The sequence below is a fragment of the Anarhichas minor genome, unplaced genomic scaffold (genome assembly GCF_050575085.1).
Source record: "Anarhichas minor isolate MPS153535 unplaced genomic scaffold, ASM5057508v1 ptg000023l, whole genome shotgun sequence".
Taxonomy (NCBI): Eukaryota; Metazoa; Chordata; class Actinopteri; order Perciformes; family Anarhichadidae; genus Anarhichas; species Anarhichas minor.
In genome coordinates this window covers 2,484,730-2,511,208 of record NW_027466469.1, presented here as the reverse complement: position 1 = coordinate 2,511,208, position 26,479 = coordinate 2,484,730, and the positions used below count along the sequence as shown (strand labels likewise).

The following is a 26,479-nucleotide window of genomic DNA, read 5'->3' as shown; positions in this document are numbered from 1 at the left end:
GGAGGAGGAGGTTTTTTACGGGCTCCACCCCCGTCTGTATCATGTCCTATAGAAAAGGACACTGGGTGTGAACTACAATTGTGTAGCTCCCTCCCCGAATCTAAGTAAAACCACATTGGGGAATGCTCTCTCACACACATACATACACACACAGTGTCACACAATCCCTAACACACACTCCGCCTCAGTCACGTTAAATCGCTCAAGTCAGCGCTCCTTCCTGTTTTCCACTGGTCCCGTCGTCTCTCGTACCATGTTTGGATAGACGGGGCTGGAAGCAGGAAGTCAAGGGAAAGAAAAGAAAAAAAAGTTTGCCCAGGAAGAACCACAACACTGTGTAAAGAGGAAGAGAGGAGCCACAAGGAGATCTCACAAGAGCTTTCATGAGGACGTTTGTGTGTGTGTGTGTTGTGACGTTTGACACCGGAGGGGGGGGTGGTGTCTGTTGAACGACATGGGGGCCGTGAGAGGTGTCGTTGGAGCGACCAAAAGGAACATGGAAGCACTGAGAGAGTCTTTTCTGCATTTGACTTTTCAGATGTCAACGTATAAGAGAGCCACTTTGGATGAGGAGGACCTGGTGGACTCCACCAGTGACGACGTCTACCCATCATCACCCATGCAGGTAAACGTGCAGACATCTTGTTTTACTGTCGGCACTGTGTTGTTACACAGAAGAAATGTGCAGGCTTTTTACAGTTTCACACCTTATGGAAAATATCACCGCTGTCATGCAAACATTATACCTTTTAACCTGAATGTAAACTTTAAAAAAACATGGCTTTGATCGGAGAGTAACATCTACTAATTTAAACCCAGTTCAACTCATGAGGAAAGCAGTTTCAATAAAAACGTGAAGATCATTTCGCAGCATCGGTTCAGCATTGGTCTGAACATCAGATACCAGTTGATTTAATGTCTGCCCGTAAACTCTATAACACGTTACAGAGGCCAGCCTGCTGGACACATGCTTCATGAAGGTGGTATATTTGCTTGACTGCTAATACTGAACATGATTAAATCATGCTGGCTGGGATACCAGGTAGATTGAAAACAACATTGAACCACCTTTTATACTTTTGTCCATTTGATTTACATGTTGTTTTTCAGTTTATGGACCCTTTTGTTTTTGCAGAATCAGGGAAACGAGGGATCCGACTTTCGTTCAGCAGATCTGTATCTAATTTGCTCGACACAATACACACTTTAAAAACTTTGAACGGATACGTTCACGTTTAAATTTTGTCTCACTGCAACACCTCAATAATCGAAAGATTTATTTAATTGGGAATTCCCCTTAAGATCACAATCTCTTTCACAAACGTGACCTGCAAACATCAAACACACCCACAAGCACACTAATACAATCCTTTGTGATGGTCGTGTTCATGAGGATAAAGTCTGAAATATCGGCTGATTAACTTCTGCAGCTGAGATCCTTCCTCACATACTTTGTTTGACCAGAAGTTTGAATCTAAGCCGTTGACATCGCTCTGCCATCATCACTTTGCCGTGGTTGTCAGGGTAGTAAGATGTGGTTTAGATGAGCTGCAGATTTAAAGTGCACCGGCTTGGCAGTAGGATTTTCTCCGTTACACTCAGAAACCCAGTTAAGGTTCAAACCAAGCCGACACGCTGAGCTCCGGGGATTAAGAACCCTCCGTGGCTTTTGCCTCTGATTCGGCCACATTACGTTTGACTGTTGAACTCTCATCTAAGCTAATAGTAGTAAATCGGATCCTTATATACACACTTCAGGGGTAATTGACTTCCACAGGATGTATGTGAGGTCCAAGATCTGGCATTTATTTACAGAGGGGATACTCAAAAGCCGGCCAGAGTGCTGAATGCGCCCTGTGGAAGATTTGCGAGTGGCCTTTGGAATCATTCCTGTAGGAAATAAACTCCCTTGGCAGCCTCGACTAAAGCAACAATCAGTAGTAAACATGCAGGAGCAGCGTGTGCTGGTTAAAGGTCCACTGCACCGGTCATTGATCTTTTAAAAAATGTAAAAAAAATGACCACAAAGTATGGACGTTCCTCTAACTTATTTATTCTTTCATGTGGATTCTTTTCCTCATAAGCTTTGCAGCAGAATATCTATTAACTGTATGCTGTTGTCCCTCATTGACTCATTTTATTTACAGGTGAACCACAACAAAGCAGATGTGGCTCAACAGGATCAATCGAGGGCAAAACTAAAAATATCCTCCTCCTCGTTAAACTATTAGCGAGAGAACAATAGAAGAATGCTTAACCTTTTCTGTGTAGGAGGCTTGAAAGCGTCGCGATAGAGACGCCATTGTGCTTTGAAACCAAACCAAACCGTCATCAAATCCCTGAGAAGCTGTGTGACTCTAGGCAATCTTTTCCATACTGCGTCCCTTCAACACTATCAAGAGTGTGTGTTTATGTGACTTATAAAGCTGATTTGAGAGTCATGTTCATGTGTTTTATGATGCTAAACCTCTTGAAAATGGTTGTTTGACACAGTGGATTAAATGAAGTACGTTAATGTTTTTTGTATATGTGTGTGTGTCTCTGTGTGTGCAGGTGACTCTTCTGCACGGCCGCGGTCCCTCATGTTGGCTAGACCGGACACAGAGTGAGAGGAGGCTGCTGTGTCTAGTGTGTGTCGTGTCTCTGGGCCTGTTCATATCGCTCATCACTACCGGGGTCCTTTACAAGCAGAGTGAGTGTGAAGTTCTATTTACACTCAGTGCTATGGTGACATACACTGGGGAATAAAAACACAGGAAGTGTTTTTATTGTTTAGTCAAATCAAAAACAAAGCAACCGTTCCAAAAAGAAGAAGAATTTGAAACAGAAATACCCAAACAAAAGGAGAAAGGCTTAAAGGAATAGTTTGACATTTGGGGAAATACGTCTATTTGCTTATTTTGCCAAAAGCTGTTTATTAAATATGAAGCTAGCTGGTTAGCTTAGCTTGGGATGAACACTTGCAACAAAATCCACCGACCAGCTCCCATAAAGCTCACAAATTCAAACATTATACCGCATTTGTTTCTATGTGAAGAAACGGGCAAGAATTGTCAATTTAGTTTACTTTGGACAGAGTCAGGCCAGCTGTTCCCTCTGTTGAGTCTTTATGCTAAGCTAAGCTAACTTGCTGTAGCTACACGTTTACCGTACAGACATGAGAGTGGTTTCATCTAACTCTCTGCAAAACAAAGTGTGTTTCCCAAAATGTAAAGCTATTCCTGAAATGTCCGCTACCTTTTGTTTATAATGATAACAAAGAGGTATAAAAAACTAAAGTCAGTCCACATTCCTTCACGAGGTGCTCAGGATTGTTCTCATGCATTGACCCAGCCTAAAAACTACAGGAGCTGTGCTATTTAATACAGTATATGTGGATTATATTTTTGATAAACCAAAGCCACACCTTCAGCTAAGCTGCCTAAAAACAACTCTAAATCTCTCCCTTGAGCTTGTTCATTATGGAAAAAGGGGCTTGTGGATTGACCATCGTATCCAGGCGGCGTCTCATCCGCGCTGGTTTCCTCAATTCTGCCATGGGAAACCTAATACCGCTTCCTCCCATTCAGAACCGCATGTCAGATCATACTTTGAAATAATAAAGGGAACAAGGCCGAATTCTCCTCGGGGTACTAACCTCATCACTGCTCGTAACTTTGTCTCTGTTTCATGCCTTATGTGTGCAGACGTAGTAAGTCGAGTATTTAAGGAGGCGAGTTGTACTAGCACTTGCACTTCTCTAAACACTTAATTTACTTCTACTTCTATAAATATTCCACACAACACACAAAAGGAGCCATGGCATTTATCTACGGGCCAGTGAAATACACTTCAAAGGCAAAGTGACTGACTTAATCTTTCATTTTAAAGAAGATTAATTCACCCAGGACCCTGAACCTTCATCTAGGTGGACTGCTTATTAGTCAGACAATTACATAATCAGTCGGCAATAGTTCACGTCAGACACCGCCTCCTGCAAAGATCAGATCAAACCTTGCGTTTCAGCGAAGTATTTATGAAGTTTTTTTTTTTACAGATATTCCCTTCAGGCTGTTTATCTTGGCTGTTACTTCTTATTAAATAATAGTTTCCAGATGGTCTGAAACTCGCCAGCAGACATATCTTTGGATGTCCTGCCGGGACATATTTTCAGATTACCACAGTCGTCCTCAAAAGACAAGGGTTTAAGTGAACTGTCTATGAGTTAAGAAAAAGTAAACCTATTATTTTGGAAGAGGAATTTGAAGAGTTCATTTTGTTTCTGTGTACATACAGACACAGGGTGTGTATACATTGTTATTATTGTTGTTTTCTCAATTTTGTTATTTTTTCTACTTAATTATTTGTACTTTTTCACTGTAAAATATATAAACATCAAAGGAATACGTATGAACAACATTATATGTAAGCAAATTTATATTAACTCCTGCGATAAAGTGTGTGTATATATAAAAAAGAAAGAATGAAATGTCTTTTCTCCTGCAGCTCACCCGGGCCTGTGCCTGACCGAGCCGTGCGTTACTGTGGCCAGTGCGGTCATGGGAGCCCTGGACCGATCCGTCGACCCCTGCCACGACTTCTACAACTTTGCCTGTGGGGGCTGGGTGAAGAACAACCCCCTCCCTGAGGGCAAGTCCCGCTGGGGACCTTTCAGCAACCTGTGGGAGAGCAACATTCTTGTAATGAAGCATTTGTTAGGTAGGAGTCCTTGTTTGACTCGGTGTCCTCAGCTGCCTTCACCCCAGGCAAAGGCGTTAATGTTTCGGGAAACCGGCCTCATTCACGTAATTAAACTTATGTCTGTTCTTTGGGCAGAAAACACAACGATGAAAGGTCTGAGTAAGGCTGAGGAAAAGGCCCAGCGATACTACCATGCCTGCATGAACGAGGCCAAGATTGAAGAGTTGGGAGCTAAGCCACTGCAGGAGCTCATCAGCCAGGTATGCTCACTGCCCAAAGCGGTCACACACCAGGCACATTCATCATTTCAATCCTTCATTTCTATCGAAACTCTCTTGAGTGTCTGCCTAAACCTGCCCGTTTCAGATCGGAGGATGGGCGCTGACGGGACCCTGGGACAAGAACAACTTCCAGGAAGTGTTGCGTATGGTGTCTGCCAACTATCACACCTCGCCTTTCTTCACCGTGTTTGTCAGCACCGACTCCAAAAACTCCAACACCAACATCATCCAGGTGAGCAGATCGGGCCGTTTTTATATACACAGGCATGCATTTATCTAAAATCATATATTCACACACCAGAAAGTGCTTCTTCACCTTTTAAATTCTTACATCATATTCCCTCCAACCCACATTGGCAGGCTTCCCTCAGCGGGATAATGCACTCATTATCTCGGCGGTCTTGGGTTCACACCGACAGAGAGCGTAACAAATGGCACAGATACAATCTTTCGCAAGCTTCTACTTTTAGCCTGCATGCTGGCAACGCAGGGATGAAAACAGAAGGTTGTTTGTGAAGGTTGAAACGGAGGCTCAAGTCATCTTATGCTTCTTTTGACTCTAGGTGGATCAGTCCAGCTTGGGGCTACCGTCACGGGATTACTACCTCAACAAAACGGCAAATGAAAAGGTACTGTAGGGCCAATCGTTGCTTTTACAGCAGTTAAACTTGCCCCATCTCTAAAAGTAAAAGTTGCTGATGTTTGCAAAGAAAGTCAATGAATATTAAAAGGAGAAATATTTCAGCTTCAGGGGCAAACAAACTCTGCATAGTCTCTTGTATTTGTATGGTTTAGGATTACTTTCCTAACAAAATGTTAACACACATGCACACACCTCGTCTCCCCCCCCTCACCCTGCTGCCCACTGGGACTCTGCAGTATCTGACAGCATACCTCGTCTTCCTGACGGAGTTGGGGGTTCTCCTGGGGGGCTCCGAGGAGACGTCTCGGACGCTGATGGAGGAGATCGTGGACTTTGAAACCACCCTGGCCAACATCACGGTCCCTCAGGAGGAGAGAAGAGACGAAGAGCTCATCTACAATAAGATGAAGGCCAAGGATCTGAAGGTGAGAGCCCGTCGGTATTGATTATACAACACATAGGATGATACTTTTCGTCATGACTGCTCCTGCCGTGTACCAAAGGAAGTGAAAAGCTACATTGTGTGACAATGTAAATCTTCAGGATGTGTGACTGCAAAGGAACTGTTCACCTTTGTGCTCGTCCCTCAGTGTGTGTTGATGTGTGTGTTTTATCGGTGTCTTTGCAGAATCTGGTTCCGGCGGTGGACTGGATGCCGTATCTCTCAGAAGTGTTTGCTCCCGTGCCGCTCAACGATTCAGAGCCGGTGGTTGTTTATGCCAAAGAATACCTCCAGCAAGTTTCTGACCTCATAACGAAAACAAATAAGAGGTCAGATACTTTTTAAGCCTTAATGCTTAATATGTTCACACTACGAGCAATGCCCATAAAATAGCACGGGGAGCTTTTTGGGCTTTGTTTTTTAAGATGGAGCGCATCAGTTTGAAACAAAAACATAGGGTCGGTTGTCGCATCACCGTGTCGTTGCAAGACTGAAAAAAAGTTGAGACCAGCTAAACTTTGATTTGTAGCGCGTTGAGCCAAAGATGCTCTATAACAAAGATGACTCATTGCAAGCTCCGCCAATGGTTTGAAATGGTATACACTTCCTGTCTCCTAACAAGAAACCTTTTTTGGGTTCCTTGTCTCCTTTAGTGGGCGTGTTCATAGTGTATGCACCTCCAGCCCCCCACCTCGTTTTTATTTGTCTAATGTATTTATGTTTTCTTTTGCTGACATTAGATATTTACACGGCTAACAGCCATATTTAGCATTTATAAAGTGAGTTAGATAGGGCGTTCATGTTGGTGAGACACAGAAAGGTCTCGGACAAAGTACATTCTCTCCTGATTTGTGTGTTTGAAAAATGCGATTTCAGTCTCAGAACGTTCAGACAATATGTGGCTTTTAAAAAAATGGGTCCGATATTTACTTTGGTGACTATGGAACGAAACGAATCGTTCATAATCTGTGTTCATGCTCCTTTCTCCCATTGGAGACTCAGGCCTTCCCGCGAGTCTTCTGAAGTAAACCGACCCTCAGTGGGCCGTCTCCTTTCTGAACCGTCTCTGGTCGAGCGTCAGCTTGTAGCTTCGCGTCAGCGGCCTCCATTGAAAATGACTCGTAGCCTGTTGCTGTGTCGCTCGTAGTGTGAACACAGCATAATATAATACAGGCTGTATGGTACTGTGTCTGTTTGTGTGTTTACACTGTTAATACAATATAGACTTGCATAGATCCCCCCCTACTGAAAGGCACAATAGTAAATACTCAGACAGCATTAACGAGGGCAACAAAACGGTGAATTTGATATTTCCTTTTCTTTCTTTTTTTTTTTCAGCCTACTCAACAACTACATGATAATGAAGGTGGTGAGGAAGATGAGGTCCATTTTGGACCAAAGGTTTCAGGACGCAGAGCAGCGCTTCCTCGAGGTCATGTACGGAACGAAGAAGGTGTGTGAGGAAATTCTGGCCTTTTTACAGTCGCCGTAATCCAGCATGACGCGGATAGATTTAAACACAGAGGTGGGATTAAGCAGGGAGAAAAACTACTCTGGCATTCTCATCCAGATAATGTATTTTTAGCATGTGTGTGAACTGGATACAAGTATCCGTGTTGCTGTTTTTTTATCATGGTCTTCTTTTTTTGGGGCTTTTTAATAGTCCAGTGTGTACAGTCAGAGGAAATGGCTCACAAAGCTTGTTTTAGAGACCTTTTCACTTGACCTCCTGTTCTTGTGTGTGACACTCACAGAGGATTCATTTTTTACTGAAAAACATGGAAATTGGCACCAACAGAGGAGCTGATCTTTTCCGTTCCGTTCAAGACTGTAAAAGAACTGTAAATCATAAGTCAGCAACCTGCTTCCTTAATTTTTAAGGAAACGCTAGAGCAGCAGCTGTGCTGCTAGATGCCCCTACACTGCAGATGCATGAGAAAACATGGAGTCAAAGATACTCTGACTTTAACACGTGTCCTGTCTAAGTGTACATTAAAGTGACGAGGCAGCAAGTTGTACCATCAGAGTGTGGCAGCTCCGCTGACTCCGGCTCTTATCTGACCGAGATCCTGTTCCCTCGGCCTTGTTTTCGACCGGGGTCAAGCTGTAATAACAAACCCCAAACTATCTATGCATGTCTCTTTGTGCGTCTGTTTTTCGTGAGAGCGCAGCCGAGTCTCTTTTTCCATCTCATTTTACAACTTGCTGTTGCTTGCTCAGAACACTCACTCATTTCCTCACTGCAACCTTGTTTCCTCTCTGTCTATGTACACGCGCATCCCCAATTGTCCTTGTCCTTTCTCTCACTTGATGAACTCGTGGAGGGTCGTTCTTTACATGCTGAGAGCTGAGATGTAAAGTCATTGTTGTAAGATAGGCGGAGGCACGGTTTTTGAAAATAGATATTATGTGTTAGGGCTGGACCATATGGCCTAAATCTTCTGTCACGACATACAGTAGGTTATTTAATATCTCAATAACGATATGAATAAATAAATAGTCTGTATGAACTAACCACATGGTAAAGCCTATTTTGTATGGGGATGTGTACTTGACAAATGAAAATATTGAAAATATGATTATTATCTCATTTCATTAAGAACTTGAGAGCAAAATGAACAAAGAGGTTTGAAGTGAAATTATAGAGAAAAACAGAATCCAGCAGTTAAAAAGAAATCTGATTAAAACAATAGTTTGATTTACCTGCGCTGTGTTATTCCCATAAACAGAATAATTGGGTGTAGGCAGTAAATAAATCTTAATGAATATATAAAGAAAGTCCTGCACACTGCTGTTGGAAAACACGACTCACTATATATATATATATATATATATATATATATATATATATATATATATATATATATATATATATATATATATATATATATATATATATATATATATATATATATATATATATATATATATATATATATATATATATATATATATATATATATATATATATATATATATATATATATATATATAAAATCAAAGGCTAATCTGGTGTTATTGGGTCAATGACACTTCCAGCATTCAAACATCAGGAAGTGAAACGGCCCTTTACGTGTTCGGATGAGACTCTGCTCTGTTATTCCTCTTCTGGTGTTCTGCTGGTTGACTGGCTTGCATTTCTTCAGTTTTTAGTGTAGTTAGCATGTGGGGTGTCCTGGTTGTTCACATGTTGTCTACTCAAAACAAAAACCGAGTCCTCACAGTCCTGAAGAGGGAACCCTGTGTGTCTCAGCTCACAAAGAGATAACGGCTCAGCTTTGTCTCATAATCACTGAGCTCAGAGCTCACAGCCATGTCCTCTCTTTTGTGTTGATTTTCTTTGAGTTGAATCTTCCACAAAATGGGTCCTCCGTGGACTTCATTGGATTTAAATCTTTTTTTTTTTCTTTTTTTTATTTTTTATTAGAAATATTAAAGACACTGGTGGTTATATTTTTATGTATTGAGTATATCCCAAAAAACCTTAAATCTATGCTGATATAGTTTTGTATTTATGTCTTAAAAATGTATTTCTTAAATTTAGAAATTCTCCTCCGGCAGGAATACAACCAATAGAGAGTGCAGGTCTCCACTTCACACACACTGATCCATCCATTTGACATGTTCAGAGTTGTGGGGCTCACCTATCCCAGCATGCACTGGGCAAGAAGCAGGAAGAGATTGGCCAAACGATCGCAGGGCTTTGCAGGAGGCATAGCGGCCTATAAGTAGACTGTGTTGTCTTAGCAGAAACACCAACACTGTCTTAAGCCCCTTTCTCTCTGGACTAAAAACCCCACTAACATCTGGCTTTTGTCTTTAGTGGGAAAGTTTACAATCAGGACTCATTCCCAGGACAAATGAGTGCAGTAGTTGCAGATATTTATCATCTCCGGCTCCAATCGGTGGTGATAGAAACACGCTGAGTTTTAACCCGATGCTATGTGACGGGCCTTGAAGTGACTACATAATGGGGCAAATCAACAGGGATTTGGACAATTACTATAATGCATTAACATACAAAACATACAATTAATATGCTCTCCTCAAAGCCACCGGACTGCAGACAGACAACAGCAATTATAGCTCACTGATCATCGAAACGTACTTCATTCAAACTCATCAAAACTGTCTTAGTTAGTCTTACTTGCGCTACCTTTTGTGGAAAAAGGGGGTATCGCTGTGACTTCGCTACTGTCTCACCATCGCTACGGTTCTCTCAAACAACACACGTAGCCCACGGCTGAATGGTACAAGTTTGTTACGTTCATTCTGGGAAATGACAAAATGGGTTGAAGACGATGTGACCCGCTGAAAGAAAATCCTATTCCAAATAGATTGATGTTCTCTAACAAGTGAGGATGCGTTTTTCCTTAACATGTCTTGGTGTGTTGCCTTGACTTTGCAGAGCTGCACTCCACGCTGGAAGCTGTGCGTCAGCGACACGGACAGCGCCCTGGGCTTCGCTCTGGGAGCCATGTTTGTCAAAGCCACCTTTGCCGAGGACAGCAAGACTATTGTACGCATTGCACACGCACACACACACACACACACACACACACACACACACACACACACACACACAAAAGCTGCTCCTGCTGTGAGGTGCCTCTGACTGTCTTTTGTCTCCTTTGTGCTTCAGGCTGAAGATATGGTCGGGGACATTAAATGGGCGTTTGAGGACAGCCTGAAGTATGTGAGCTGGATGGACTCGGAGACAAAAAAAGCAGCCAAAGAAAAGGTGGGACAAAGAAGTTGTGCCCTGCTGTAGCTTCAGGGATACATTAACATCTGAATGAGTTGTGTGTTGAAGTGGCTGACAAACACAGCACTGCCACCTGGTGTGAAAATGTGTCTTTCACAGTTTATTTATTCTTTTTTTTGATAATTTGTCACAGGCAGATGCAATATACAACATGGTGGGATATCCAGAGTTCATCATGAACGGCACAAAGCTGGACAAAGTGTTCAATGATGTAGGTAAATGTGGAAGTGAATTAAATGTCCTGTCACTTTTTATTTGTCACACAATGTCTCACAAAAAAAACACTGAACTCCATTTTTCCGTCGCTTCTGATTCATCTCTCTTTCAGTTCGAGGTGGTGTCGGAGCTTTACTTCCAGAATGTCATGCAGTACTACAACTTCTCAGCCAGAGTGACTTCCGACCAGCTGAGGAAAACTCCCAACAGAAACCAGTGAGTTGACCCTCATCCTCCTCCGCCCCGCTTGCCAAAGAGGAGGCTTGCACGCTCCGACGGGGACACATTCCCCTTATACTGACTCAGCAGAATACTGCTGCCATCCGCAAATGTTCCCAGGCAACCAACTTCTCTCTGCTGAACCGATCCGTGTCTCTAATTAGGCTGAGGTCGAGGGGACAGACGAGGGTTCCCATGCCTTTTTAAAATTTGATCTGCAGTCAGCCTGGCACAGCAGAGCGGGCAGGACATCGATAGTCTGAATCTGTTGATGTCAGCCTCACACGTTGTCTTCCTTGTGTTTTTTTTTTTTTTCAGGTGGAGCATGACCCCTCCGACCGTGAACGCATATTACAACCCAACCAAGAATGAGATGGTTCTGCCTGCAGGAATTCTTCAGGCTCCGTTTTACAGTCGTTCCTGGCCTAAGTAGGTCCCACTTCAGGTTGTCTAAATCATGGTGGATGGCTTTTATTAGAATAGAACAAACAAGTGGAACATTGTCTTTTACTTCACAAATCCAAAAAAAGCTGCACGGAATAAAGATTGTATTAAAACACCATTGAAGTATAAAAAAAAAAAAAAAAAACACTAACCAGCATTATCCACCAGAAATGTCATTTAGCAGCTGTTTCCAGTGGTGTGCTGCATATATAACTTGTGAATCAATACGAAATGCCATTTTGTTAGTTGCTTCATTTTATTTTGGTATTCAGTTTGATTTGATTCTATTTGAATTGCTGAACAAACCTGAGATGTGTGCAGCTCACAATTCAGAGACAACTAGAAAGAAATACACATTACGTTCAGTAAAACCATGTGAAGAAATCAGGGATTTTACAGGAATGATTCGCGTACATTTTCTAAATGTATCATCTTTAATGTTTTTCAGAGCTCTCAACTTTGGTGGCATTGGAGTCGTCATGGGACATGAACTGACTCATGCTTTTGATGACCAAGGTTGGTAAAAAGTTTTCCATTCGAACCATTTACATTCCAGAGGCATAGCATCATCCTTCTGACACAAAAGGATTGATGTGGCAGAGAATCCGGTAATATTTCACACTTTGTATCAAAGGGAGGGAATACGACAAGGATGGAAACCTGCGTCCCTGGTGGAAGAACTCTTCGGTGGAGGCCTTCAAGAAGCAGACACAGTGCATGGTGGAGCAGTACGGAAATTACAGCATCAACCAGGAGCCCATGAACGGGAGGCAGACCCTGGGAGAGAACATCGCCGACAACGGTGGACTCAAGGCCGCCTACAAGGTGGGACGGATGTTTTCTGTGTGTGGTTAAAACATGGGGGGGGGGCAAAATCTGTCACTGATGTAGACAAACAATTCAGACCACTGCTGCCATGTTTACTACGTTGTCAGATTGTCTGCGAGGTCAGGAAACGATCGCGTAGATCTGACATTAATCCAGCGGATTAGTTTGTTGTTCGAGGCCGTTGCGGGGCACAACCCATTTATTTGTATTGGAAAAAAGCAGCTTGTGTGGTTTGCGGCGACGCCTGGAAATGCAACAGGTGGTTCCGAGTGGCCTTGTCAGCCTCTGGTTACTTCTTCACATGCACACATTCTTTCCATGTAATGTAAAAGGTCATAAGCTGTGAAGCAGATGAGCAAATCATATGGAAGCAACAGTGAACCAGAGGGGCAATAACACAGAGGAGGACCTAAAGCCTTCTATTTCCCTTTGGTCTACATCATTATGCACTTTAACACAAGCAAAAACAGTGACTGTGTGTGTGTGTGTGTGTAACATGATCATTTGTTGCTTCGAAGGCTTATGTGAACTGGATCAAAAATAACGGCGAGGAGGCCACGCTACCTGCCCTGGGAATGACGAACCATCAGCTGTTCTTTGTAGGATTTGCCCAGGTCTGTACCGCTCACTCTTTCTCGATTACTGAATCAAACTGTCTCATTACTAATACTTACTTAAAGGTCCACGCCAGACATGTTTTAAGATACTTGTAAATACTCTGCTGATGTGCTTTTATAGACAGCAACGCCCTCTTTGAAAACACACAAGATGTCTCCTGCTTCACTGAGAAGTGAACTGTCCGTGTTTGTTCCCTGGGCACTTTAAGTTTCCATGTTACACTTCACATATAAGTTGCATACCGGACTGTGATTGGCTCCAAACTAGTTGAAAATCTGGCTCATGCGCTCACGTGTTCAGAGAAACGTTCCTCCTTCAGCAAATGAACGTGAACATGAAGTATTGTCGTGTCAAGCTGCACTGTGAAGCTCAAACAACAAGGAACAAGTGGAAATGGGGACTTTAAGTTAAATATCAAAACAAAATGAGCCCAAAAATATACACGTCCTTTTAAAATACATAACACTTTACCACATAACCTCAAAACACTTAAAAGAGCTGTAATGAAAATAAATGAATGCTGATGAATATGAAATGTTCATAATGAGGGAAGAAAACGAGTTAGTGTCTTCATAATTAAATTAAAAGTAACCCCCCCCATTGTGTGTCTCTTCATCCGTTATGGTCCCTGCAGGTTTGGTGCTCTGTCAGGACACCCGAAAGCTCGCACGAGGGCGTCATCACAGATCCTCACAGTCCATCGAGATTCCGAGTCATCGGCACCATCTCCAATTCACAGGAATTCTCAAAGCACTTTGGCTGCAAAGCAGATGCTCCCATGAACCCCAAACATAAGTGTGAGCTTTGGTGATGCCCCGTTGCTGTTAATCAGGAAGGAGGGAGAATGGACGTTTGGGAGGAAGCATTGACAAAGTCTCTCTAGACGGGCACCGCAAGAACCACTGAAACTCCTACTGCCTTGCCACTGCTTTCAGGACAGAATGGGCCTGCTCTGTGTGGAGGGTTGCACTCTTCAGTGCTTCTCCACAAGGATTGTTGGTTTAGCAAATTGCTTGCCCCAACTTCTGAAGTTAAATGTAGCTATGAATGCGCACTGGAAACCCAGCAAATGGTTACAGAAAATGGGAGAACCACTCTCAAATTTTGTGAACTGCTTGTTTGTCATAAAGTGATAAATATTTGTATTTGTTCCTGTAACTCTTCACTGTGCTTGGATATGCTCCCATTTTATTATTTTTTTTAATTGTATTTTATTCATGTACTCATCAATTATTTTTTTTTATTTTTTATTTTTTTACCTGATAGAAAATTGATATCCGTTTTAAATCTGTTAATCACGAATGGTATAAATGTGTTTTATTACTCAAACAGCCGTTTGTACTTGAAACATTGCAATGTTTCAGAAACACTTTGCGTAACATTTGGTCAAACTGTTACGTTTTATAGACATTGATGCGATATATGCCTCCCATTGCTGGCTTTTCATTTATGAAATGCAAAACCAATACAAATCAGAAACACAATAGAGGAATTAAGACATTCACAGCAAAAGTGTAAGCTATGTTTTCCATCCAGAACCTATGATGTGCCATACCTGTTTTTATGAGTAAGAGTTTGTCACTAATTATTTTGTATAGTAAAACCAGTCTTAAAACATTTTTTGTCTCCTCAATTTGTTTATTAAGTTGAACCCACATACACACACACACGTCTTTGTTGTACAGAGACTGTGACTAGCCCCGCCCGCTGCCTCACGTTACACTACTTATCCAATTACAGTAACGTTAATGGGACATTCCTCTGGTGACTCGCAGATGCGAAGCAGGCAGAATAACAATAGATGGCGCTAATGACACACAAATCTGTTATAGTCCTGCTGCTGGTGCAAATTACAGACCATTAATTGTACTTTAAAAAAAGCTGGTGTGGATTTTTGGCCATGCAAACACCCAAAATATTATAAACATTTGTGCAACTTGATGTAATTAAAATATTTTTGTTTGAATATGTTGCTTCTCAATGTGTTGGCAATTACCAATGACATGTTTTTACGTTCTGGACTTTAATGTCATTAACCAAATTGAGGACTTAACATCACGAAAATAATTTAAAAAAAGATATACAAATATTTATTTCAGAAACATTATGGGCACGTGAGCCATTCACGGTTTCTGGATCTGATTGTCGGCATGGATCATAGGTTCCGTTGATTAACCGAGGGTATCCGTAGGTTGCCGAGAGTTGCCGAATCATCTGTCCTGCCCGGACTGCTGGAAGCGGCCACAACGCCATGTTGGCGAAGTCTCTCATCTCTGTGAGAAAAAAAATGATAGAAAACATACGTACAGAGAAGAAAAGGTAGATCGCCGAGGAGAGATTGAAGATTGCGGCGATTATTTATTTTTGAAAGAAACGAAACCGAGCCGGATCCGCAAAGGTTCCGGACGGACGAGGGAGGCTAAACCTCCCACCGTCCCCATGCACAGCACGGCTGATCCGAGCGGCGACTTTCCATGAAAAAAAGAGACGTTTGTGTTGCTATTCGAGCGTCGTTATCCCACTTCGTTAAAGGGATTTAGGGCCTGCTTCAAGAATCTGCTACGCTTGCTCCATGCATGCCAGCTAGGCGTCGTTTGTATCAGTATTTATTACGGTATTGTTTTTATTTGTTAATTTTTTTGCAATGAGTTTGCCACCGAAAGTGGTCCCCAAACCCGCCGCTGTCGCAGTCAGTGGACCTGGAAGTGGCCCCTCTCCGTCGAGCCAACTGCGGGCTACCCTGACCTCCGCGTCTCTGCCGCCGGGAGCCCAGACGGCTCCTCAGCCTGTACCGCCACCTCAGTATCCTTTCACTTGGGTAACATGGAACATTGTTTGTGATTTTATGCATTTTACTCCCATGTTAGACAGTAACGCACAGTGTTGTTTTAATAGCGATAGATAACCGGGGTTTGATGGGGGGTGATGGTTTCGTTTGGAGGGAGCTGGGAGGGGAGGGGACAATTAGCTAGCTAGGTATGCTAACGTTAGCTTATCGAGCCGGTTGTCCAAGCTAACGGAAATGTCAGTTGGGTTACACGGGAGTTCACTCTACGCTACGTATTCTTTTCACATTTGTGAGTTAATATAACTGTCATTTAAAAATGGCGGGATGCAGATGAGGTGACGTTATTTTGAGCAGGAAAGCTCCATCACCGGCAAGCTATCGGGCTTTCCTCACCGGTTACCGGCTTTGTTCAGTTACCGTTGTTAGCTAGCAAGGTGCATTAGCCTATCGGAGGTTGTTGTGCCAGCCAGCTAAATTAACGGGAGCCTCCGCGGCTAGCGAGTGCACATGTCAGTGAATGCAACGTCGCGGAGCTGTGCGGCTTCAGCCATATCAGGGTGATGACCTGGGGCTTATGTTGGCCTGTACAAGGCCTTGTTTAATGGAAGTGCACCTCCCTTTTTACCATTTCCATTTCACTCGACTTGAGCTCTTGAAGAGGCGCTACTATGCACCTTGACAGGCCTGCAAGTGGCAGGGCCGGTGAGCTCCTAGGATGACAGAGTATCAATTAGCAGCAACACATTAGCCAGTTCTGTTTCTGACGTTTTGGTTTTTGATATGAACAGTTTGTTAAATCATTCATCAGCTGGCAAACCTGTGTTCTCCCAGAAATGTGTCTCCAAACATTAAAATGCAGTGCATAGTTGGTTTAGTCATTAACCTTTGAGTTAACACAGTGATCCATCAGTATCACTCTACCCTACTCTTAGTGGAGTGAAGTCACTGTGGTTATGTCACCGCCTGTTTTATTTACAGCATGGTGGCAGTTGTGTGAGGTAGAGGATTAGGTTGATGTCTCCTGCCTGCCAGGGGCTGAGAGATGTGTCTTTTGTGATCTGACAGCTTCTGTTGTGGTTTAGCTTTGGGGTGTTGTGTCTCGACCTGATTTCCTGCCACCCACGATCACAGCGGCCCCGTGTTTGTGACATCTGTAAAGGACGGTAAGTAGCTGGTTGTGGCAGGTGGCCATATGAAACCTTCAGGAAACCAACAGTGTGTTGTGATGTTCATGGGTTGTTTGTGAGTTAGATGAGCAACGCAACACGGAAGATAATGGTCTCTTTATTTGCTGTGCCATGTCCTCGATTGACTCTGCAGGCTTTTGAAATGTACTAAACCAATTTTTAGCTGTGAAGAGCCTACCAGTTGAATACAGAAGCGCATACTCTCCATTTACTCAATTGATGTCCTCTTTAGGAATACATAATAACTATAATAATGGTAAATATGTCTCTTTTATAGTTCGGAGACATTACGCCTCTTGGGCTTAAATGTTTTATTTGCCTTTTTGTTTGTGTTTTTTCTTGCTTAGCTTCAACATTGACTAACATTAGCAGTCTGATTTTGTTCAACATTATGGAGTTGTGGCTATTGATCCACTGAAGTAGGAGTAACTACATCATATACAGGGGTTTGATGTTTAATGTACAGGGGCACATCTATAGCACAATAAGCTGGTTACTTCAATTCTTGTTTCTATTGTTGGAAAAAGAAATGGCATTAAGAGATTAGTTAGTCTGGCTTTTTAACTGCAGTTGCACAGAGTGCATTCAGGGGTTGGTGATAATATCATGAACACAATTCTATTCAATCTAAAATAACCAATAAGGTGTGTATGATATTACATCCCCACCTGTATCCACATGGGAGTTGGAGGCAAATAAACTTGACAATACACTGATGCCACGCCAGTTCATCAGGTTCATCTAACTGATGTACCTTTAATTCAATCCAATGAGTCCGCTGTGTAATAAATCCTACTTTTATCAAGGTAATCATATTAGTTTTGTTGAAGAGGTATTGTTTCAACTTGCTGGTCATTTTGCAGGTTGTTATACTTTTGAATTTTATTGGATTATATTGAATGTTTTTAACTTTTATATAGAGTTAAAAAAAAAAAATCTAGCGTTACAAAACTATCTGTAAAGTAGGCGGGAGTAAAAAGAAAATATAAATGTGCAGGAAAGGGAAACGAGTCTGCTTTGTCCTGTGAGCTCTGTGTAGTTTCCAAGGTGCCCATGATGGTCCCTGGACCCCGTTTTCGACCGCATTGCATTTGATCTTCATGTCTGTATGAAAACAGACGGTCTTGAGTGTCGCCACTTGTCTGACCTCTCACTCTCTCTAGACCTCTGAGGTCAGAAGTGATGCCGTGTGTTACGCGCCGTCTGCCCGGGGCTCCCCCTGTATGGGAATTCCCACTTGGAGGATGTTGGAGTGTTTGTAGAGTCTTGAGATACACAGGGGTCCAAAGAAGCAGGGTGGCAAGGCGCGTATGTGTGTTGGGCCTGGGAAGGAGGGGGGGAGTGTGTGGGGTGGGGGGCAGTTTGTTTCTGTTCCTGGTTGCCAGAGAAACACCCAGCGCATGCGTCTGCTGCCGCACTTGCCAGACAATGGCAGCGCTGCTTAGCATTCAGAGCGAGAGGCCAAGGTGGCGCTTCCCACCATCTGCCAACAAAGGCCCAGGTCACCCAGGCTGCCTCAGCCCTCCCTCGTTTCCTTCCCTCCCCCCACAGCTCACCTCGCCCCACTGCTGGCCCAGCTGAGAAAACGCAGGGCTTCTCCCCATTTACCCCCTGCTCGTCTCCCGCCTCACCCCCTCCAACCCCTCAGCTTTCATGGTACAGCGCTTTCTCCTCTCTTTGAAGGGGCTGAGCTCCTTTTTCCCCTCTCACAATTTTTTATTTTTTTTTTCAATTCTTTGTCGTCAAGGTTAGTATTCCTGCTTGGACAAAAGGATGACAGCAGTTGACGATAAAGAAGCAGTGAAGTACTAATGTAAACTGTGAGCCAGACATGCAGTCACAGCCAGTGTTGGTTGTGAGACAGGGCTACGTAACGCATGCACCCAGCATCGTGGTCCTGTGTTTTAGGACAGGTGTCTGCAGCCTGCATGAGAAGATATTCTCATGAGCGCACTCACAGTGGGACGTTATAAATAAACTGCTGTGTTGTTGTGAGCCAGCATGCAGGACTTTTCTTTCCAGAGAGGGAGTGGCCTGTTGAGGAAGACATTCTGCCCATGGTCAAAACACTTCCAGTGTTTTTATCTCAAGTGACATTTACACATTATTGCCGACGTAGTTTTTCTTCCACTCGATCTCGAATCAACACTTTTCTTTACTCTAGAAAAAGCATTGCAGATACAAGCAGCAGCAGTTGTTGAATTTTCTGATTATACTCTCATTGCTCCTGCAATACTCAGTATTTACAGTGAGAGCTCTGTGTCTGGAGATCCATCCCACCCAGACCATGATGCTGTCAGGTTGAGTGGGAAATGTTCACATCCACTTGTCAGCAAGTAGTGCTACAACGTTTGCCAATACAGTGTTAATATTTGTGTCAGAGCAAGACTTGACGCTCTGCCTTACTGCACGTAGGGTTAGAATTCACTGCAGCCAAACACTTTGCGTAACTTGTGTGCAGTTGAAACGGGTTAGTAAGTGGAGTACTGTAGGGAGTACTTACTGGAGTAAGTGGTTTTTGATTTCGGTCCTTCGTTGTCGCACATTTCAGAAATTATTTTATGCAAAACAAAATAGAAACATGTCATGGTGAAACTCACTTTTGGTGAGCAGTTGGTTCCTGTTTGTTAGCACTGTATCGCTGCCGTACTCCTCCTGGTGAGTGTTTGTAGTCGTCTGGGTCCAACAACAACACAAGTAATCGTACATTTCGTCAAACTCATTCCTATTTTCTCAAGTAGTTTGACAGAAGATAGATGTCACTGGCGTCCGCTATGGTTGCGGAATAAACAGGAAGTTTTAACGTGGTTCAGAGATACACAGCAGACCGTGCAGTGTCCTGGTTTGGTTCGGCCTTTAGACCACCGTTAGGAGGAATGACACTAGCAGACTCAAATAAATAAATAGGTCAGAGAAGCCCTCTCTGTGTCCATGTGTAACTGACTCAGGCTTCAAAAATATTTGGCTTCTCGATGTCATCATTACTTTATCACGATCATAGGGCTTTTAGTAATTGAAACTCAAAGTGATTGGCAACGTGAACGAGGATTTACCCATGCAGTACGGACAGAACATTCAATACAACCTTATTTATCCCTGAAATTGGTCTTTTTTGGTAATTGTTTTCTGCATCTACTTCCTGCTGCAGAAATCCACAACCATTGCTGCTTAAGATATGGGTTGTTAAGAGTGGAATCCACCAACCTAACAGCTGGCGTTCATACTGTAGTGAAAGAGCAGCCTCAGCAAAGGCAGTGTGTGTGTGTGTGTGTGTGTGTGTGTGTGTGTGTGTGTGTGTGTCTCTCTGTGTGTGTGTGTGTGTGTGTGTCTCTGTGTGTGTATGTGTGTGAAGAGCGGCCAGTGGGCCAGCTGGGAGAAGGAGGGTTTGTGTCTGCACCATCTGGGCCGTCTCCACTCACTACCTGAGCCTTTCCACCACACCGAGATTTCCAGGTAACCGGTGTCATTCAAAGGAAGCGTGGTATTTTTAAACGTGTGCCATATTTATATGACAATCAATCCCCTGTGTGTGTTCATTACATGGCAGCGCGAAACGTGACCGTTTTGATTTAAGGTTTGTCTACAGAGCCGCTAACTCGGCAGAAACCCAGCTCGCCTCTAACTCTGACCCTCTCGTGCATCTTTCTTCCTGTTCATGTTTCATGCGACGCGTTCAGGGGTGAGATTGTTAAATACGCCGCTGTGATTCATTAATATAATCAGTAATGGCAGATTACGGTTTATTGAGCTGAATCATCCTCCGGATCACACCCCTGCTATTTGTAAGGCTGTATTTTCCTGCTGTCTTCCCACAGAAGCAGCACATTAGTGGCTTTACAGTAAGCTAATGAAGAAGCCCCCCCACCCCCTCCTAAATGAGGCTTGCAGGTCACTGTAGAGTCGAGGGACAAGGTGGAGTGGCTGAAGCTACTAAGAGAAGAATCAGCAGCACAGACTTGTTTTAGGCTCTGATGCAGACTTGTTTTATGCTCTGATGGCAGACTTGTTTTAGGCTCTGATGCAGACTTGTTTTAGGCTCTGATGCAGACTTGTTTTAGGCTCTGATGGCAGACTTGTTTTAGGCTCTGATGGCAGACTTGTTTTAGGCTCTGATGCAGACTTGTTTTATGCTCTGATGGCAGACTTGTTTTAGGCTCTGATGGCAGACTTGTTTTAGGCTCTGATGCAGACTTGTTTTAGGCTCTGATGCAGACTTGTTTTAGGCTCTGATGGCAGGCTTGTTTTAGGCTCTGATGCAGACTTGTTTTAGGCTCTGATGCAGACTTGTTTTAGGCTCTGATGCAGACTTGTTTTAGGCTCTGATGGCAGACTTGTTTTAGGCTCTGATGGCAGACTTGTTTTAGGCTCTGATGGCAGATTTGTTTTAGGCTCTGATGGCAGACTTGTTTTAGGCTCTGATGGCAGACTTGTTTTAGGCTCTGATGGCAGACTTGTTTTAGGCTCTGATGGCAGACTTGTTTTAGGCTCTGATGGCAGACTTGTTTTAGGCCCAGGTTTTACCTTGTCAACAATAAACTACACTGCAGCCTTTCCTTTGTTTAGGAGGTAAGAGCCCTTTTTGAAATGTGAGGCTTTTTGTGGACATGTCTTCAAATGAACTTTGAGTGTGACTAGCTGGTGTCCTTCAGGTGAAGTTCCCTCATCTGAACACTGCGTTTCTTCTCGGTGGCAGTGAGGGTCAAATGCTAATCTCACCATCGGTGTCATTTTTGTCCAATTAGACGTCGCAGGTAATTACTCGGCCACGCTGGCGCTCCTATTCCCTGAAGCAGTGTCCCTGTTGTAAGTCTTTTAAGTTGACATTGTGCTCGCCGTCGCCCCTCAAGCAGAAAATTAATGGAAATCAAACTAATGACTGATATCTAATTAGCGCGGTCAGCCACTTTCATGGTTGTGCCTGAAACATGTAGAAGAGCTTGACTGAAAGGTGTCCGCTTTCTGCATCCATCTGGTTACCGGGCCACCCACATTGGAGTGTTTCTACCAACAGCATTAGAGAAACTTTAAGTAAGCGGTGAAAGTGCGTCACATTGCCAGCATGAATGGACGTCCATTGATATTCAAAGGAAAATCTTGCAAAAGCTTATCTGACACAAACACCTTTTTATGGACAGAAACATAATTACTTTGCAAGTTGTCCAGAGGGGAAACTACACTGGATCTGGTTTTCATTAGAGTAGATTTGATGTTTAGTATTGCCTTTTCAGTTTCCCCCCTCAACATGATGTGATATTCCATCTAAAGGCCCGACACAAGTGTTCAAACGTTATGTGTAATTAGTGGCGTAACAACATTCTGCTGTGATTGCAGGTGTTTTCCTCCTGAGATAACAGAGATCTGCCCACCGGCTTTTAGCCATTTAAAATCATCTATTGTTGTTACAATACAAAGATCAGTTCTGCCAAAATCCCTGCAACATTTACGTGTCTCAACTTCCCTGATCACTTCTGCGTTTGCTGTTCCTGCCCTGACCTTCAGGTGGACCAGGAAGCATTCGCAAGTGATTATTACGACTCCTTTTCTCGCCTGCTACTCTGTGCTTTGTGACAGTGGATGTTCCACATAACATCAGAGCCTTTCAGATCAGGAAAGGTAATCTGGGAATCACTGAAAACTTCCATTGGATTTATTATTATTTTTTCTTCAGACCCAGATGTCTCCTGTCTGGCACTCATGGCACATCAAAACATGAAGATTATATATGCTGTGTGGCCCACAGTACTATTATGCTCCTCCTCACCTATACTGTCGTGTCAGTTGTGAAGAGACTGAGCCTCTAATTACTCCTAGTGTCTGTGTGTGTGTGTGTGTGTGTGTGTGTGTGTGTGTGGGGGGGGGGGGGGGTTGTTTTTCCAAAATGCCCTGGCAATGAAACAGAATCCGCTTCCTGCTGTGCTTCTGCTTTTTGAATCGCGGCCCTCTTTTTAAACGATTATTCTCTCATCTCGCTCTCTGCCTCTTGTGTTGTCGGTTCCTAGTAGCCGAGCTGGCAGGGGGCCAGGAGAGACGACGGCCCCTGCAGGCAGGAGCAGGGTGAACTGGCTTAAAGGGCCAGTTTGCTCAGTCAGAGCAGCTTGTCGGATGGTTGGATAGCCCCCCCACCTTTCCGATGTTGCGTCTTGACCATTCCTGTAACTTTCCGAAACCTGCCATGTGACATTCACACCCACTTACCGGCCTGCTCGGCCGGCTGTCCGGAGGTTAAACAGTACGCTGGCTTTAAATGTCTCTCTCAGCTCAACTTTTTTTTTTTTTCATTTGTTACACAACTATTTGTGGCACTTTTTTTTTTAAATCTGAAAACCCGTATGCAACACCATGAATTCCTTCCTGGAGAGACTCTCTGACAGCTGGCTTTTTGAGTGTGGCCGTTGTAAACAACACTTTTGATATACGTCATGGTCGGACAACACATTGACATCCTACTTCTTCTCTAATACAACCCTTCCCTCGGGGGGGGGGGGGGGAAAGGGGAGGCGTGATTTGTGTGAAAGGAAGAAAGCCAGACGTTCGGTTTCCCTTAAACCATGTGACCGTGTGTGTGTGAGTGTGAGGCCGTCTGTCACAGACAACTGACTGAGCAGGTTACTAACCACAGGGCTTCCCTCTTCTGTGTGGCTCGTACACATTCCCTCTTCTTTCTCCTCCAACGTCTAAGTGAAGTCTCGTGAGGCTCGTTATTCCATGTTTCAGAAGCCGTAAAGACAGTTCTGTTCTGGTTTCTGTTCAAACAGAGCATGACTAATGCCCGGAGGTTTTTTTCTTTGACCTGTTATTCTACCTTTTATTATAACAAATATATGAAGTTCATAGCTTTGGCTATTCCTCTACAGTTGTCTTAATCTCCTGCTCTGGCTGTCCCCTTTGCCCGGAGTGGTCCAGAAATCCATTTCAGATTTTCCCTTTAACACTTGGGAAAATGGGGAAGGTACACAGTGTACTCTCAGAGATGGGGCATTTTGAGCGGGGTGGTTGGGGAGGAGGAGGAGGGGGAGGGATCCTTGAAATCAAACTACAGAGCCATCAGGAAAGCTCTGTGGATCCGAATCAGTGTAAAAACATAGAAGCGTAGAGTGAAGTTATCTCTGCAGCGTGTTTCCTGAGCGGGTAACTTCCACACACACTAGATCACGTCTCTTCATGGGGTTTGGTCAGCAATATTTAGACTTTAAATACGTGACAAATTAATTATTTTTTCATTAAATTAACAATTTAAGAGAAAAATGGTCAGAATTTCTAAGAACTTTGACTTAGTATGTGCTTGTTCTTATCAATTTAATTGTGTATCGCCATGTCTCGACGTACGACTTCATCACGATTCCACTGAAAGACAATAAATCATCCTATTGCGTTATCGTCCAGCCCTGCTTAACGCCGTCTCTTAGATGAATACATCCAACATGACGGGAATGTTACCCGATGAGCCAGCATGAAACTGTTTTTTTGGTGTCCCCCGGCTCTCTTCAGAGTTTCTCCTTAACGCAGCTCTCTCCAGAATCCCCCGGGTTCAGCCGACACTGGACGACCGAATCTTCCCCACACAACCCGGAGTGGCTGCAGTCTACAGCGTGAGTCCCCTCTCTCAAAACACATTCACCTGTATGCTGCAATGCATGTGCAGAGAATACACACTTCAGATACAGACTGCACACACAGATCTAGAATACCAACTGGATGTAATTTACAAGCACTTTATCCACGACTGTACGAAACAAATAATACATACACAGAGTTGCCAGATTATTAGGTCCACCTGACCTGGCTCAAACTACTGCAGTCTTGTGCAACACCTTCATAAAGGTTGCCATGTTTAGTCTTTGTTAGAACTGTTTTAATAGAGGTGTTGATTTGACTTCATGGTAATTCTTCCACCCGTTTGAACTGCATTGCATCTGATGTGTTTCTGATGTTGAGTCTGCGATAAATACGCTGGACAAAATAATAGAAACTCCTCTCACAGAACATCACAACCTTTACAATCATGCTGTAGGCTTCATGCCACCCACGAAAATCCATCAACATATGAGGTGATTCTTTTGCTGTTTCTGACCTCACCACAGAGTGCCACAGACATTGCTGTTTTTTTGAGGCAGAGCCAACTGAAGTTCAGTGCAGGAGATGCGCACCAGTTTCCTCCTAAGAACATTGTAACCTTTATGAAGGTAGGATTCATTGCATTCGTTTTCAAGTGTAAACCCCTTCACGTGTACCTGATGAACTGGCAACTGAATGTGTGTTGAGTTTAAATGTCATAGCGGTTTGGTGCCATGCTAGATGTCAGTGCCTATAAAACTACTCAGCCCTCCTTTATATAGGTATTTTTATATATAAAGATACAGTTGTGTGAAAAAGTGTTTGCCCCCTTCCTGATTTCTTATTTTTTTGCATGTTTGTCACACTTAAATGTTTCAGATCATCAAACAAATTTAAATATTAGACAAAGATAACACAAGTAAACACAAAATGCAGTTTTTAAATGAAGGTTTTTATTATTAAAGGGGGAAAAAAAAAATCCAAACCTACATGGCCCTGTGTGAAAAAGTGATTGCCCCCTAAACCTAATAACTGGTTGGGCCACCCTTAGCAGCAACAACTGCAATCAAGCGTTTGCGATAACTGGCAATGAGTCTTTTACAGCGCTGTAGAGGAATTTTGGCCCACTCATCTTTGCAGAATTGTTGTAATTCAGCCACATTGGAGGGTTTTCGAGCATGAACCGCCTTTTTAAGGTCATGCCACAGCATCTCAATCGGATTCAGGTCGGGACTTTGACTAGGCCACTCCAAAGTCTTCATTTTGTTTTTCTTAAGCCATTCAGAGGTGGACTTGCTGGTGTGTTTTGGATCATTGTCCTGCTGCAGAACCCAAGTGCGCTTCAGCTTGAGGTCACGAACAGATGGCCGGACATTCTCCTTCAGGATTTGTTGGTAGACAGCAGAATTCATGGTTCCATTTACCACAGCAAGTCTTCCAGGTCCTGAAGCAGCAAAACAGCCCCAGACCATCACACTACCACCACCATATTTTACTGTTGTATGACGCCAGATGTAATGGGACATACACCTTCCAAAAAGTTCAACTTTTGTCTCGTCAGTCCACAGAGTATTTTCCCAAAAGTCTTGGGGATCATCAAGATGTTTTCTGGCAAAACTGAGACGAGCCTTTATGTTCTTTTTGCTCAGCAGTGGTTTTCGTCTTGGAACTCTGCCATGCAGGCCATTTTTGCCCAGTCTCTTTCTTATGGTGGAGTCATGAACACTGACCTTAATTGAGGCAAGTGAGGCCTGCAGTTCTTTGGATGTTGTTCTGGGGTCTTTTGTGACCTCTTGGATGAGTCGTCGCTGCGC

At 43.4% G+C, this 26,479-nt stretch overlaps 2 protein-coding genes across 15 annotated transcripts in view; both read left to right on the top strand.

Annotated features, from left to right (window-relative positions):
• Positions 1-14,755, top strand: ece1 (endothelin converting enzyme 1). Its single transcript, XM_076097019.1, has 18 exons — positions 1-625; positions 2,554-2,692; positions 4,486-4,698; positions 4,816-4,940; positions 5,047-5,193; positions 5,525-5,590; positions 5,841-6,029; positions 6,233-6,375; positions 7,385-7,499; positions 10,455-10,565; positions 10,689-10,787; positions 10,945-11,022; positions 11,140-11,243; positions 11,565-11,675; positions 12,139-12,206; positions 12,325-12,515; positions 13,037-13,132; positions 13,771-14,755. Exons 1-18 carry the CDS (start codon positions 455-457, stop codon positions 13,945-13,947), a joined length of 2,343 nt encoding a protein of 780 aa, XP_075953134.1. The 5' UTR covers positions 1-454; the 3' UTR covers positions 13,948-14,755.
• Positions 14,756-15,343: 588 nt separating this feature from the next.
• The window catches only part of eif4g3a (eukaryotic translation initiation factor 4 gamma, 3a), a 46,671-nt gene continuing 35,535 nt past the window's right edge, over positions 15,344-26,479 (top strand). For 10 of the 14 annotated variants that reach the window (XM_076097017.1, XM_076097010.1, XM_076097018.1 and 7 more), the window contains exons 1-3: positions 15,344-15,938; positions 24,628-24,700; positions 25,193-25,294. In XM_076097017.1, the coding sequence (XP_075953132.1) occupies positions 15,781-15,938; positions 24,628-24,700; positions 25,193-25,294 (333 nt within the window). In that variant the 5' untranslated portion in view covers positions 15,344-15,780. Of the gene's footprint in view, positions 15,939-16,165; positions 16,197-24,627; positions 24,701-25,192; positions 25,295-26,479 lie in introns of those variants that run through there. The other 4 variants (XM_076097013.1, XM_076097016.1, XM_076097011.1 and 1 more) reach the window with 2 other exon arrangements.